Here is a 17217-nt window from a genome sequence, read left to right on the forward strand (position 1 = left end):
CCCACCATTCCTAACCCCTGACAACCACTAATCTGTTTTCTATCTCTGTAATTTTGTCATTTTGAGAAGACTATAGGAATGGAATCATACAGCATGTGACCTTTTGAAATGGCTTTTTTTTCATTTAGCATAATGCTCTTGATATCGATCCCAGTTGTTGTGTGTATCAATAGTTTTCCTTTTTATTGCGGAGCAGTATTCTGTGGTGTGGATGTACCACACTTTGTTTAGCCATTCATCTGTTGAGGGACGTTTTGGTTGTTTCTAGTTGTTGTCTATCACAAATAAAACTACTATGAGATAGGTGTAAATTTTCTTGTGTGGACATGAGTTTTCATTTCACTGGGGTAATTGTCCAAGATTATGATCATTGGGTTGTATGCTAATTGTATGTTTAGTTTTTGAGAACCTGCCAAGTTATTTTCTGCAATGGCTATACCCTTTTACATTCCCACCAGCAGTGTTTGAGAGATCCAGTTTCTCCATGTCCTCACCAGCATTTGGTATTGTCACTGTTGTTTATTTTAACTCTCCTAATAGATGTGCAGTGATATCTCATCATGGTCTTAATTTGCTTTTTTCTAATGGCTAGTAATGTGGAAACATCTTTTCATGTGTGTATTCGCCATCATATATCTTCTTTGGTGAAATGTCTTTTCACTTCTTAGTTTCTTAGGCTGCTGAAAGCAGATACCATGAAATGGCTTGGCTTAAATAAACAATGGGAATCTATTAGCTTACAGTTGGAGGCCAAGAAAAATGTCTAAATAAATCAAGGCATCATCAAGGCCATGCTTTCTTCCTGAAGTCTAACTGTTGGTGATCCTGGGATCCTCTGCCACATGCCGTGACATATGGTAGTATCTTGCCAGTCTCTCCCTTCTCTTCTGGGTTTCGTTGCTTTCAGCTTCTTGCTTCTGTGGCTTTTCCGCCTTACTCTCTGTTTTCAGCCTGTTTATAAAGGAGTCCAGTGAAAGGATTAAGACCCATTCTGAATGAGGTGGGTTACACCATAACTGAAGTAGTCACATCAAACCATCCTACTTAGAGTGGGTTCCCATCCACAGGAATGGATTAGATGTTTTTCTGGCATACATACAGCTTCAGACCACCACTGTGTCCTTTGTCCCTTTTCTAATTGATTTTTTTTTTTTACTGTTGAGTTTTGAAAGTTCGTCATATATTTTAATTACCAGTCCATTGTCAAATAACGTGGTTTGCAGATATTTTCTCCTAGTCTGTAGCTTGTCTTTTCATCTTCCTAATGGGATCTTGCACATAGCAAAAGGTTTAAAAATTTTTTAAGTTTAATTTGTTGATTTTTTTTCTTTTATGGATTGTGCTTTTGGTGTCAGGAACTCTCCACCAAAGATTTTGTCTGTGTTTTTTTCCCTCAGAGTTTAAGTTTGTATGAAATGTGAGATTTAGGTTAAGGTTCTTTTTTTTTTTTGCCTATGGATTCAATTTTTCCAGTACCATTTGCTGAAAAGGCACTTCTTCCTCCATTGACTTGCTTTTACACCTCTGTCAACAGTAAGTTGGCTGTACTTACATGAGTCTATTTCTGAGTTCTCTGTTCTGTTCCATTGATATGTGTGCCTCTCCCTCTATCACAGTCTGAGTATTCTCTTCAGTACTTGATAACTTGATTACTATAGGTATATAACAAGTCTCATATTTCTCCCATTATATTATTCTTTTTCAAAATTGTTTTACTATTAAAATTCCTTTGGTTTTACCTATACATTTTCTTTTATTTTTTATTTATTTCTCTCTCCTCCCCCCAGTTGTCTGATCTCTGTGTCTATTTGCTGAGTGTTCTTCTGTGTCCACTTGTATTGTTGTCAGCGGCCCTGTGAAATTGCATCTCTTTTTTGTTGCATCATCTTGCTGCATTAGCTCTCCATGTGTGTGGCACCACTCCTGGGCAGGCTGCACTTTTTTCACACAGGGCGGCTCTCCTTACAGGGTGCACTCCTTGCATGTGGGGCTCCCCTACGCGGGGGACACCCATGTGGCACAGCACTCCTTGCGTGCATCAGCACTGCAAATAGACCAGCTCACCACACAGGTCAGGAGGTCCTGGGTTTGAACTCTGAACCTCCCATGTGGTAGGCAGATGCTCTATCAGTTGAGCCAAATCCGTTTCCCTACATATTTTAGAATAATTTCATCTTGATTGGTAAAGAAAATCTTGTTGGGATTTTGATAGGAATTACATTAAACCTGTATATCAATTTGGGAAAAATTGACATCTTTACTATGTTAACTCTTCCAGTCCATGAACATAGTATGTCTATTTCGATCTTTTATGTCTTTCATCAGTGTTTTGTAGTTTTCAGCATGTAAGTCCTGTACATATTTTGTTAGATTTATTTCTAAGTATTTCTCTTTTTTTTGAATCATTGTAATTGCTATCATATTTTTTATTTTTGCTTTCCAAGTATTCATTGTTAATATATGGAAATACAACTGATTTTTTAAAATGTTAATCTTCTATCCTGCAAACTCACTGCTGTCTTTGCTAAAATCACTTATTAATTTTAGGAGATTTTTTTTGTAGATTCCTTGGGATTTTCTTTGTAAGCCATCATGTAATCTGCAAATAGGAACAATTTCCTTTCTTCCTTTCCCTCCAATCTGCGTGTCTTTTATTTCCTTTTCTTGCCTTATATCCATGACTAGTACTTCCATTACTGTTGAATTAAAGTGGTGGGCACACAGCCTTGCCTTATTCCCAATCTGAGGGGAACGCATTCAGTCTTTCACCATTAAGTATGATGTTAGCTGTAAATTTTTGTAGATGTATTTTATCGAGTTGAGGAAATTTATCTCTTCATCATTTTCTGAGAGTTTTTATCATGAACAGGTAATGAGCTTAATCAGGTGCTTTTTCTGCATCTCTTGATAGAATTGTGGTTTTTCTTCTTTAGCCTGTTAATGTGGTAGGTGGTTTATATTGATTGCATTTTGAATATTGACTCAATCTTGTATCCCCAGAATAACTCCTTGACTGTATTGTATAATTCTTTTTATATGTTGCTAGATTCTATTTGCAAATATTTTAATGAAGAGTTTTGCTCTTTATTTATAAGGGATATAAGTGTCTAATTTTTTTTTGTACTGTCTTTGTCTGATTTTGGTATCACAGTAATTGGCCTTATGAAATGAATTGGGAAGTGTTCCCTCCTCTTCTATTTTATGGATGAGATATTGTAGAATTGGTATTAATTCTTCTTGAAAGGTTTGGCAGAATTCTCCAGTGAAACCATCTGAGCCTGGAGATTTATTTTGGGGAAGTTTAAAAAATTACAAATACAGATTACCTATTTCATATTTGAAGAGTTGTATTAATTTGTGCTTTTCAAGGAATTGGTCTATTTCATCTAAGTTTCCAAATCTAGAAAACTCAAAAGGAGAAGGAAAGTTACTGTGTTTTCTCACACATTTACTGCTTTCGTTGTTCTTCCATCCTTCCTCACGTCCCAGGAGTCTTTCTTTTATCACTTCCTTTCTGTTACAAGAACTTCCCTTAGCTACTTTTTTTTTAGGATACGTCTTACTGGCAACATATTCTCATAGTTTTCCTTCATGTGAGAATGTTTTCATTTATTCTTCATTCCTGAAAGATATTGTCTATGAAGAAGGTCAACCACCACACCAGGGAGCCAAGAGTGCCTACAACTGAAAGCAGGAGAATTGCATCCAGTATCCATGGGGAATCTAAGCCCCCTCTTGACATAGATGTGGAATGGACACAACCAATCCAAGGTCCACAGAATGGAGTAATACTATAAGGATTAGAGTGGACTTACTGATATTCTGTTCATGAACTATTGTGGTTAGTAATCGAGAAAAAGTGGCATTGCTATGGAAAAAGTGGCCATGGTGGCTGCTGGGTGCGGGGAATGGGAGGAAGAGATGAGATGTGGAGGCATTTTCGGGACTCAGAGTTGTCCTGGGTGGTGCTGCAGGGACAGTTACCGGACATTGTATGTCCTCCCATGGCCCACTGGGTGGACTGTGGGAGAGTGTGGACTATGGTGTGGACCATTGACCATGAGGTGCAGCAGTGCTCAGAGATGTATTCACCAAATGCAATGAATGTCTCATGATGATGGAGGAGGTTGTTGTTATGGGGGGAGGAGGGGGGTGAGAGGTATATGGGGACCTCATTTTTTTAAATGTAACATTAAAAAATAAAAACAAAAAACTTGAACAAAAAGATATTGTCTCTAACTGTAGAATTCTGGGTTGACAGTTCTTTTCTTTTGAACTTGAAAAATGTTGTTTCACTTCCTTCTGGCCTCCATAGTTTCAGATTAGAAATCTTCTGTCATCTGTATTACTTTTCCCTTATAGGGAAGGGAAGGTATCATTTTTGTCTCACTGCCTTCAAGACTGTTTTCATTGTCTGTAGTTTTCAGGAGTTTGACTATGGTGTGTGTGTCTTTGCATCGATTTCTTTGGATTTAGTCTGTTTGGGTTTCACTCAGTTTCTTGAATCTGTAGAATTATGTCTGCCAAATTTGTTAAGTTTTCAGCTATTACGTTTTAAAATACCTTTTCATCACCTCACCCTTTCTCTTCTTCTGGGACTCTTATAAGAAATGCTGAATCTTTTGTTACAGTCCTACAGGTCCCTGAGGGTCTGTTTGGTTTTTTCTTTTTCTGGTTTTTCGCCTTTGTTTAGTTTGGGTAATTTCTATTTTCAGGTTGACTGATTTTTTCCTCTCTTCTATCCCTTCTGCTGCTGAACCCATCCATTGAGTTTTTAATTTTGATTTTTATTGTCAGCCAAAAGGGTGCTGATGCAAAATACCAGAATTGGTTGGTTTTTATAAAGGGTATTTATTTGGGGTAGAGCTTACTGATACCAGGCCATAAAGCATAAGTTACTTCTCTCGCCAAAGTCTATTTCCACGTGTTGGAGCAAGGTGGCTGCCGACGTCTGTGAGGGTTCCGGCTTCCTGGGTTCCTCCCTTCCAGGGTCCTGCTTCTTTCTGAGTTCAGGGTTCCTCTCTTCCCAGGGCTTGCTTCTGTTTCCTCTGTGAGCTTACTTCCTGGGGCTCCAGCTTAAGGATTCAGCATCAAACTCCAACATCAAAACTCCAACATCAAAAACCCTCAACTCTGTCCTTTGCCATGCCTTTTATCTGTGAGTCCCCACCCACCAAGGGGCGGGGACTCAACACCCTAATGATGTGGCCCAATCAAAGCCCTAGTTATAACTTAATCATGCCTAGGTACAGACCAGATTACAAACATAATCCAATATCTATTTTTGGAATTCATAACCATATCAAATGCTACAGTTATGTTCTTCAGTTCTAAAATTTCCGTTTGTTTCTTCTTTATGTCTTCTATTTCTTTGCAGAGAGTTTCTGTTTTTTTTCATAGGATTTAAGTGTGTTCCTGCCTGCTGAAATATTTTTTGTAATGGCTGCATTAAAATCCTAGTTAGATAATTTCCATATCAGTGTCATCTAGACGTTGGCATCTGTTGTTTGTCTTTTCTTATTCAATTTGAGATTTCTTGGCTTTTCCTGTGATAAATGATTTTTTTTTTGTATTTTGGGTATTATTTTATTAGACCCTGGATCTTATTGAGAATTTTCTCTTTCAGCAGGCCTCCTCTGACACCACACCAGTGGAGGAAAAGGGGTGCTCCCTCTTTCCTGCCAGGTTGGGATAGAAGTCCAGGTTCCCTCCTTGACCTCTTTTGACACTCTGGGTGATGGTGGGCAGAGGTGGAAGTTCAGACTCCTCACTAGACCTCAGCTGACACCACCCTGGCTGGGAGAGGGAGAGGTGTTTTGCTACTGCTCCTCATGTGGCCCACCCCCCCGACATCACAGTGAGAGGAAGGGTCCTCATTACTGCTGGCAGGCAGTGAAAGCCCTGGCTTCCCACTCTGCCTTCTCTGACACCAGCACAGTAGGAAGGAGAGGGCTCCTTGCAGCTGTGCAGTGGTGGAAATCTCAGCCTCCTCCCCAACGTTTACTGATGGACATGGGGTTGGGGCTACAGGGTGTCTTGTTTGTTTTGTTTCAGAGTAGAGTAGTTATTGTGTAAAGGTTTTCTGTCTTACTAGGCTGTCCCTTTTCAGGTCCCTTGGTTAGGGAGAATAGGCTGTTCTTGGGGCTTTTAAAATAAAAAAAAATTTGGTCCATCTTTGTTGACACATCTGGATTGCCAATTTCTCCAGCATCCAGTCTGGGACATATGAAACAAAAAGAAAACTGAGGGCAATCCCCACTGTGTCTTTCCTTGGATATCAAGTTACCTAGCCAGTTTGCCTTTTCTCTACCTTTCAGTCTTCTTGTGTTTGCATTATATATTATGTCAGGTTTTTTAGCTGTGCTGAGTGGGAGGAATAGAGAGAAATATATATACTCCATCTTGTCCTGCAAGTCTAATCTGTGCCTTTTAAAAAGATTTTGAAGCCTCTTCCCTGTGTCTGTATAGATGAAAAGATCAATTGGTAACTCTCAGCTTGCTAGGGAAGGGGTTATGCTTTCTATGTTAGTTAAGTAGCTGGCATAGTGTGGATTCCCAGTGAATGTGAATCAATCTGTCCAGTGGTCACCATCCATTCCAATTCAGTTGTTGCTCCGCCTAGAACCCATATCCCAGTATCATTGTTTTTCTGGGGGGAAGCCAATATGGGGACTTACATTGCCATTTTGCTCAGAGAACGCAATACTTCTAGCTGTGAGATAAAATGTTATAGGTCAGGAGTGGATATAGCTCAAGTGTTTGATTGCCTGCTTCTCATGTACAAGTCCCAGATTCAATCCCTGGTACCTCCTGAAAACAAACAAACAAACGAAAAAAAGCAGCTCTCATTGGGGAGCAAATGTAGCTTAGTGGATGAGCACCTGCTTCCCATGTATGAGGTCCTGGGTTCAATCCCCAGTACCTCTTTTAAAAAAAAAGAGTTGGGAAGTGGACTTGGCCCAGTGGTTAGGGCATCTGTCTACCACATGGGAGGTCCACGGTTCATACCCCAGGCCTCCTTGCCTGTGTGGAGCTGGCCCATGCACAGTGCTGATGTGTGCAAGGAGTGCCCTGCCACACAGGGGTGTCCCCTGCGTAGGGGAACCCCACACGCAAGGAGTGTGCCCCATAAGGAGAGCCGCCCAGTGTGAAAGAAAGTGCAGCCTGCCCAAGGATGGCACCTCCCACACGGAGAGCTGACACAACAAAATGACAAAACAAAAAAAAGAAACACAGGTTCCCGTGCCACTGACAACAATAGAGTGGACAAAGAAGAAGATACAGCAAATAGACGCAGGGGGAGGCGGGGGAGGGGAGAGAAATAAATAAATAAAATCTTAAAAATAAAAAAATAAAATAAAAAAAGAGTTATAGGTTGTACCTATCTTTTTTTAAAAAATTTTTGTGTTTTTTTAAAAAAAAGATTTATTTATTTCTCTCCCCTTCCCTGCCGCTGTTGTCTGCTCTCTGTGTCCATTCGCTGTATGTTCTTCTGTGTCCGCTTGTATTATCAGGCAGCACAGGGAAACTGCGTCTCTTTTTTTGTTGCGTCATCTTGCTGCATCAGCTCTCCGTGTATGCCGTGCCACTCCTGGGTGGGCTGTGCTTTTTTTACATGGGGCAGCTCTCCTTGCGGGGCACACTCCTTATGCATGGGCCTCCCCTACTTGGGAGATGTCCCCTCTGTGGCATGGCACTCCTTGGGTGCGGCCGCACTGCTTGTGGGCCAGCTCACCACATGGGTCAGGAGGCCCTGGGTATAGAACCCTGGACCCTCCATATGGTAGGCAGATGCTCTATCAATTGAACCCCGTCTGCTTCCTGGTTATACCTATCTTAACCATGTTGATTTATCATTCCCACTGTGGATACTTTAGAGATGGAAAAAAGGTACTAATAGTAATTACAGTTGGACAAACAGTGTAAAACGAGACTGTAAGGGGCACACTGGGGCATGTGGTCCCCTTAGTTATACCTGTTTTGTGGATTTAGTATTGGCTTAATTCTGGAACACCAGTATTAAAATGTTCTAGGTTTTTCTCAGGTGCCACTGATGTATCTGGGTACATGAATGTGTGCATGTGCATTATTCAGGCATTCATGCCTAATAATAAAGAAATGAGGGAGAGTTAGGCAGACTGGCCGAGTCAATGTAGGATTTTGGATAAAGAGAATGTTCTTCCATTCTTTTCCTTCAGACTTGTCCACAGGGGCCCACTTGCAGGTCTTTTATATGCCACTAATGCTCGCACAAGAAGTTCATTCCAGTTAATAATATGATTTGCAGGAAGAACACTTATTAAAATGTCTTCAAATAAATGGAATGCAAAGTGGTTGGAAAGGCCCAATTGGTAGCTTTTCTTTGTGTTCTAAAATGGCCGTAACTTCAGGTATAAACACGTCATTCTGACAAATTTGTTTCGTTTTTGGGTGCCTGCCTGCCTCTCTGTGCATATATGATTTTATTTTTGGAGCTCTATGACGTTAGCCACTTGAGTTTAGCACCCCTCATGAATCAGCAAGTTCTGTGCTTCAAGGGTCCAGAACTCCAGGTCCTTTCTCACAGAAATGTTTGTACTTTTCTGTAGACAGTCTTCCAAACAGAAGAAGGCTATTCAGACTGCTATCCGCAAAAACAAAGAAGCAAATGTCGTGCTGGCCAGGTTGAACAGTGAACTCCAGCAGCAGCTCAAGGTAAGGAAGGCTTTCTAGATACGCATTCCCGGGCTCGTCACCTGACTTTGTTGTGTTGTTTTCTGCAGGTCTGGTTCCATTCCTGTTGGTAACACCTGCCTCTTTGTTCTCAGACCCCTTTTTGCAAGGCAGGGGATTACTGTGTTTAAGAGCCACAGGTTGGTTCTTGTATGCTTGGAGGAAGACTAGCAACTTTAATGTGCAGGCTGTATATTGAATGGGGGTTAAAAGGACATATTACAAAGGCTGTTTGAAGCATTCCCTGTTGACCAAAGCTTCCAGGTTAGCTCTCCATTGTTTAGATCCTCTCAGTAATGCTATACTTAACTATAGGGGAAGGGGGTAGCCCCAGGCCAGTCAGAGGCCAAGCCCGCCCCTGGTAACTTGGAAACCTTCTCAAAGACATCACCTATTTATCACTTCTTTCTCTTCATCCTCCTCCTTCCCCCCACGTCCACATGCTGCAGAATCATCCATTACTCTTGCTCCACATCCCTCTTCAACCACTGCTTTGTTTCCCTGGTCTCTCCACTTTCATTCACTGCCTTCACTTCCTCACCAGCAGTTTTCTCGCCCTCTGCTCCCGTGGGCTTCGTTCCCCTCCACTCACTCCACTCTTAATGGCTGAATCTCATGGGCAATAACCTGTTTTAATATTACTCAAATTTTCAGGATTCTACACAGTTGGCCATTCCCTCCTCTCCACTTTTCTAACTGGCTTTTGAGACATGGTGCTTTTCAGGTTTTCCTTCTTTTTCACTGATGCTTCCAGGTTTGCCTTTGCTTGCTGTTTCTTCCTTGCCTGACTTCTCTTTTATACTCCTCCCTTTGCCCCCCCCATATTTTATTATGAAAATTTAAAACATACAGGAAAGTTGGAAGAATCATACAATGACTACTTTTATATCCACCCCTTCGTTTCTCCCGTTAACATTGTGTGATACTGTACTTGATTTATCATACATTTATCCATGTAGTCATCCCTCTACCCATCAGTCCATCTTATTTTTTAACATATTTTAAAGTAAACAACACACGTTTGTCTACTTCCCCTGAAATATTTCAGCATCCATATCATTAACTAGAGTTCAATAGTTTTTGGAAGTTTTTCTTATAATGTAAAGTTTGCCTACAGTGAGTGCACAAATCTCAAATGCACATTTGCTGAGTTTGTAACAAATGCATATCCTTTCGGAACCCAAACCGCTATCAAGATATAGAACATTTCCATCACCCTCAGGAAGCTTCTTCATGATCCTTCCCAGTCAATTCTTACCCCACCCACCCAGAGGCAATCACTTATTCTGAATTTTTACCAGTTCTAAAATTTTATGTAAATGGCATCCTACAAAATGCACTTTTATGTAAGGTTTCTTTTGCTTAGCGTTAGGTTTTCGTGGCCGAGTAATATTGCCCTGAGTGCATTGCCACAATTTGGATGGATACCTGCGCTAATTTTGGGTTTTGGCTGTTGTGAATAATACTATATTCTTGAACACGTCTTTGTGTGGCAGTATGTTCTCATTTCTCTTAGGTAAATACCCAGGGTGATAATTAGTAGGTAATATGATAAGTGTATGTGATGAGTTTTATTAGAAAGTGCCAGGCCTTTTCCCAATGTGTTTGTACCATTTTACGCTTCCTCTACTAAGCTGAGAAAGCCACATACTTGCCAATATTTGATGTTACTCTCCTTTTTAGTTTTAACCAGTCATGTGGTGATGTCATTTTCGTTTTGTATCTTCTTGATGACTAATTATGTTGAGCACATTTCTGTCTCTCTCTCTCTCTCTCTCTTTCTCTGTCTTAATTGGTGTCGACTTGTAGGTAGATGCTCTTTAAGTATCTGGGATTGCTAGTCCTTTGTCAGATACACACTTTGTGAATATTTTCTTCCTGTGTTTGTTTTGCCTATGCGTTTTCTTCACTGTATCTTTCCATGACAAGTTTTTATTTTTTTCTTTTATGATTATTACCTTCTTTCTATCTAAGGAATCTTTGCCTGTCTCCAAGTCATGAAGATATTCTCCTATGTTTTCTTCTAAAAGCTTTATTGTTTTAATCTTTATGATTAGATCTTTGTATAGTGTCAGAATAGGATCAAGGTTCATTTCTTTCCCATATCGATAGTTATTCTAGCACCATTTGTTGAAGAGACTTTCCTCCTCCCCTTGAATTACTTGGATGCCTTTCTTAAAAATCTAATGACCATATAGGTGTAGGTTTATTTCTGGATTCTTACTCTGTTTTATTAATCTATTTGTTGATCCTTATGTCTGTACTACACAGGCGTGATTACTATAGCTTTTTTTTTTTTACTTTGATGAAGCTCTTTATTTTTTTTTAAATTATTTATTTATTTTTAAAAATTACATTAAAAAAATATGAGGTCCCATTCAACCCCACCGCCCCCACCCCCCACTCCCCCCACAGCAACACTCTCTCCTATCATTGTGACACATCCATTGCACCTGGTAAGTACATCTCTGAGTATCACTGCACCCCTAGTCAATGGTCCACGTCATAGCCCACACTCTCCCACGTTCCATCCAGTGGGCCCTGGGGGGGTCTACAATGTCCCGTAATTGTCCGTGAAGCACCACCCAGGACATCTCCTTGTCCCGAAAACGCCTCCACATCTCATCTCTTCCTCCCATTCCCCAAACCCAGCAGCCACTATGGCTACCCTTCCCACACCCATTCCACATTTTCTCTGTGGACATTGGATTGGTTGTGTCCATTGCACATCTATGTCAAGTGGGGGCTTAGATTCCACATGGATACTGGATACACTCCTCCTGCTTTCAGTTGTAGTCACTCTAGGCTCCATGGTGTGGTGGTTGACATTCTTCAACTCCATGTTAGCTGAGTGGGGTAAGTCCAATAAATCAAAGTGTAGGAGCTGAAGTCTGTTGAGGCTCTGGGCCTGGGTGTCATATTAACTATAGCTTTATTAGTAAGTCTTGAAATCAGGTAACCTAGTACTTTTTCAAGATTTCTTTGGACATTCTAAGACTTTTGTATTTCCATTAAATTTTGGATTTGGCTAGAATTATGATGGGATTTGCATTGAATTTAAAGATCAATTTGGGGAGAATTGGCATCTAAACAATATTGAGTGTGCCATTCCATGACGATATTTCTCTCTCCAGTTATTTAGGTCTTTTAAATTTTCTCTCAGCAGTTCTGATTTTTGAGTGTGCAAGCCTTACACATCTTTTGTAAATTTGTCCCCAAATATTTTGTTTGAGACCCTATTGTAAATTAATTATTGTAAAATTTCACTCTCTAATTGTTCACTGCAAGTATATAAAACTGTATTTGACTTATATTTTCAATTCATATCCTGGGACCTTGCTAAAATCATTTATTAGTTTGGTAGTTCTTTTGCAAATTCCTTAGGATTTTCTACATAAGCAATCATGCCATCTGTATAGGGTTCTTTTCTAATCTTTATGATTGTTGTTCATTTTTCTTTCCTTATTCCAACAACTAGGGCCTGCAATACCATTCCAAATAGGTTTTTTATTTATTTGTTTTTGCTTTTCTCCAACTTACACATTTACATAAAGTTTCAAATAGTTGTATAAGGGTTTTCTATGAATAGTTCTACAGTCTTCCACCCACCCTTACACTCATTTTTCACTGCCCAGAGGCAGTCCATCTTTTGGACAACTCTTAGAGCCCATTCTTGTGACAGTATCTACTGCCTCACCTCCAAATGATGTACCTATGCCAGTGCTCAGCAATGTACAGCTAAGTCATTTGGCCTCACCTTTATTGCAAGACCTTTTATTTTCCCTAGAGTAAGTAATTGTCCTGCTTTCTCATTTACTTAGCATGCTTTTTGTTTATCACCAGTTGAACCCCCGACTATGTCATCATTCCTTCTCAAAATGTCCAGATACATCAGTTATTCTACCAATTTCATCTTTTTGAAGAAGCTTCTTCAGAGCCCTCTGACCTGATCCAGTCTATATTTGCAGCCTCTTACATCTGGGACCCAGGTGCCATCTGGGGATCTTTCGTTACCACCTTCCTACTGATTTTGTCTCCTTTCTTCTGTGCTGTATTTCTTGTTTTGTGTATTCCATGATTTCTTCTTTTTTGATTTATTTGCTCATTTTGGGGGACTACATCCTCATGTAGGTTACTGAGGAAAAAGTACATGGAGGAGGTAAATTGTTTTGAAACCTTGTATGTCTGAAAATGACATTATTCTACCCTCATACTTAATTGATAGTGTGAGTAAGTAAAGAATTCTGGGTTGGAAATAATTTTCCTTCAGAATCGAAAAGGCGTCAGTTTCTAGCTTCCAATATTGCTGTTGAAAAGTAAAAAAAAAAAAAAAGGAATTACAATTCAGGTGAAATGGAGGAAAAAAGCCACATCTCTTTATCTCTCACTAACTTAACTATAAAACTTAGAATGCATGGATATCTTTTTGAGAACTCTGAGAAGTAAATATTAGCAGGCAGATCTAGGAACAAGTCCAGAATTTGAAGTACTGCCAAAACAGCGATGAATTTAACATTCTTTCCTCCTGAACTCACAGCAGCCTGAAAGTGAGCACAGTGTGGCCGACAGAATGAAATCCAGGAGAAGCCCTCCAGTTCTGACTTGAGGAACATAAAAAGGAACTCTTAAAGCTCAGAGAAATTGAGCTTTAAAAAATCCCCTACGGGCTTTTTAATATTCTTTCCCCCCCAATTCTCCCTTACTCCAGCCTCTGGGCAGTCTGGCAGTGGCAGTGATGGTTGTGGCTAAAGCAGTGGCTGCCAGGAATGGGAACCTGCAGGAGCCAAAACTCTAAGTGGGGGGAAACCTACTTCCCAGTGAATCTTACAGCATCAAGAAGGCATGATCAAATTGTATAGCTTGCCTCTGTGTCTGTCCTCCTGCCTCTTGGCCCCAGACACAATGCAACTTGAAAAGGATTTAATTTCTGCCCAGAGAACCTTAAAGGGGACCCTAGATAACCAGAAAGTACTGGAAGATAACAGAGAAGGTGGAGCTTGGATAAATGACCCCATAAAGCTGTGTTATGTTTTAGCACACTGGGTGCACTCCTTACCTGCATGTGTGCGGATCTGATCCTAATTAGCCTACTAAGGCTTGGAGACCTGAGCTAATGGGTATACCTTTAGCCAGGCCTGAGTGACCATTAGAAGTTTTACATGTAGGATAGTACCAAATAGCATGATAATACTTTATGAAACAGAACCAAAACAAATATTAAAAGGGACTCAGGAAAGAAATAGAAGGTATAAAGAAGAACCGAATTTAAATTTTGGGCCTGAAAAATGCCATAATTGAAGTTAAAATATTCACTGATGGACTCAATAGCAGAATAGAGATGATAGAGGAAAGAGTCAATATCTAACCTTAACAACAGAGAGAAAAAGATGGAAATAATGAACAGAACTTGAAGGAACTGGGGGACAATGATACAAGGGATAAAATTCTTGTCATTGGAATCCCAGAAGGAAAAGAGAAAGAATGTGGGGCTGAAAAAACATTTGAAAAAATAAAGGCTGAAAACTTCCCAAGTTTGGTGAAAACCTAAATTTACAGGTTCTAGAAGCATGGTGAACCTCATCGAGGATAAACACAAAGAGAACATATAATCAAATTGCTGAAAACTAAATACAAAGAAAAAGAATCTTGGAAACCATCAGAGTAAACCTTATAGGGGAACAGCAATTCAAATGACTACAGATTTCTCATCAGAAACCATGCAGACCAGAAGTAAGTGGCACAGTATTTTCCAAGGGCTGAAAGGAAAGAATTGTTAAACCAGAGTTCTATATCCAGGAAAAAAAACAAAAACAAAACCTTTCAGTAACGAATGTGAGGTGAAAACCATATACATGAGACAGACTTCAAGAATTCATAGCCAACAGACCTGCTCTAGAAGAAGTACTATAGAAAGTTCTTCAGGCAAAACGGTAATAATATCAGAATGAAACTTGGAATATCAGAAATGAAGGAAGAACAACATAAATGACAAAGGTCTGGGAAAATATGATAGACTAGTCTCCTTTTGAACTCTTTAAAACGTGTTTTAGAGTTGAAAGAAAAAAAATACAACATTGTATGATAGGGCTCTCAGTGTGTGTAGATGTATATGAGGTGACTAGCATAACAGGAAGATGGGAAAGTGACTTATTGGGTGGTAAAGTTTCTGAATTCTTAGGGAAGTATTAAAATATTGATTTTGTAATGGACTGGGAGAAGTTTGTATTTAGCACTCCCTAGACAAACACTAAAAAATTTTATACATGGATGAACCTTGAAGACATCATGTTGAGTGAAATAAGGCAGGCAAAGAAAAAGACAAATATTGTTTGATCTCACTTATAGGAAATACCTAGAAGAAGCAAATTCAGAGATAGAAATTCTATTATAGGTTACCAGGGGCCAGGGGTCAGGAAAATGGGGAGTTATTACTTAATGGGTGCAGAGTTTCTGTTTGAGGTGATGAAAAACTGTGGGTAATGGGTGTTGGTGATGGTAGCACAAATTGTAAATGTAACTAATAACACAGAATTGTACACTTGAAATGGTTAAAATGAGAAATACTGAGCTATATGTGTTACTACAATAAAAAGTTTAAAATTTTATACAAAGAGATATACTCAAAATTTTAAATAACCCAAAAGAGGGTGAGAGTAGTATAAAGAAGAGCAAAATAGAGTGGACAAACAGAAAGCAAATAAAAAAGTAGGCCTAATTGTAAATATATTTAATTACATTGAATAAACATGGTATAAACATCAGAAGAGATTGCCAGATTGGATAAAAACAAAATAAAACATGAAACATGAATTCACCTCTATGCTGTCTACAAAGCATATAATATAAAGCATTTCAAATATAATGATATAGGTAGGTTGAAAGTAAAAGGATGGAAAAATATGTGCCCTGCTATCACTAATCAAAAGAAAGCCAGAGAAGCAATTAATATAAAACCAAAATAGTCTTAATAGCAAAGAAGATTACCTGGCATGGGGCGGGGCATTACATATTGTTAAAAGGTTCAATTCACCAAGGAGAGACATAGCAATCCTAAACATGTAAACACCTAACATCTTAGCTTCAAAATCTGCAAGCAAAAATGACAGAAATGAAAGGAGAAATAGGTAATTCTGCTGTTATAGTTAGACTTCAGTGCTCTTCCCTCAGTAATAGATATGACTACTAGACAGAATATCAGTGAGGATATAGAAGAAATGAATAATACCATCAACCAATTGGATCTAATACACATCTGTGGAACTCTTCAACCAGTATCAGCAGAATACACGTTTTTCTTGAGTGTACATGGAATATTTACCGGGATATACCATATCTTGGGTCATAAAACCAACCTTAAATTTAAAAGACTTAAAACCATACAGAGTATGTTCTGATGATAATGGAATTAAACTAGAAATCAGGACCAGAATGACAACAGAAAAGATTCAATTAATTGAAAACGAAAGAGCACACTTCTAAAGAGTTGATGAAGAAATCTCAAGGGAAATTAGAAATTATTTTGAACCAAACAAAAGTTAAAATACAGTATATCAAAATTGTGAGATGCAGCTAAAGCCAGTGCTTAGAAGGAAAGGTATAGCATTAAATGCTTATAGTAGAAAAGGAGAAAGGTTTCCAGCCAATAATCTAAGCTCCGAACAAAAGAAGCTAGAAAACAAATTGTAAAATAAGCCCAAAACAAGCAGAAGAAAGTTAATAATAAAGGTAGGAGCAGAAATTAATGAAATTGAAGCAGAAAAATGATACAGAAAAATGAAGGAAAGAAAAGCTTGGTTCTCTGAGAAGATCAATAAAATCAATGAATCTCTACAAGAATGACAGAGGAAAAGAAAGCAATGTCACAACCACCAATATCAGGAATGAGAGAGGTCACTGCAAACCCCACAGACTTCAAAAGGGTAATAAGGGAATACTACCAAAATTCTCTACACATAAATTCAATAGTTAGATAAAATGAACCAATTCTTTTAAAAGGTCAAACTTCTAAAATCTACCCCAAGAAGAAATAGATAACCTGAGACTGCTATTCTGTTATAAAAATGGAATTGGTAGTTTTAAAAACTCTCAAAAGAGAGATCTCCAGGCTACGACAGTTTCACAGGTGAATTTTACCAAACTTTTAAATAAGAAATAGCACCAATTATACACAAACTCTTCCAGAAAATAGAAGAGGAGGGAACATCTTCCAGTATTTTCATTGAGGCCAGTATTACCCTCATACAAAACTAGACAAAGACAGTACAATAAAAGAGAGAAAACTACAGACTGATAATTCTCATTAACAGAGATACAAAAACCGTCAACAAAATATTAATAAATCTGGCACTATATGAAAATATTTGTATACCATGACTATAAAGGGATTTTTCCTTGGGATACAAAGCTTGTTCAATATTCAAAAATTAATCAATATAATCTACTGTATTAACAATCTAAAGAAGTAAAAACACATGATTATATCAATAGATACAGAAGAAGTTTTGG

The 17217-nt window shown here is 38.8% G+C and overlaps 1 protein-coding gene across 13 annotated transcripts in view; it reads left to right on the top strand.

Moving 5' to 3' along the window:
• The window catches only part of REPS2 (RALBP1 associated Eps domain containing 2), a 323649-nt gene that overhangs the window by 236213 nt on the left and 70219 nt on the right, over positions 1-17217 (top strand). For all 13 annotated transcript variants that reach the window (XM_058291435.1, XM_058291431.1, XM_058291430.1 and 10 more), the window contains one exon: positions 8589-8694. In XM_058291435.1, the coding sequence (XP_058147418.1) occupies positions 8589-8694 (106 nt within the window). The remainder of the gene's footprint in view (positions 1-8588; positions 8695-17217) is intronic.

Source organism: Dasypus novemcinctus, chromosome X (assembly GCF_030445035.2).
Source record: "Dasypus novemcinctus isolate mDasNov1 chromosome X, mDasNov1.1.hap2, whole genome shotgun sequence".
In the NCBI taxonomy this organism is placed as follows: Eukaryota; Metazoa; Chordata; class Mammalia; order Cingulata; family Dasypodidae; genus Dasypus; species Dasypus novemcinctus.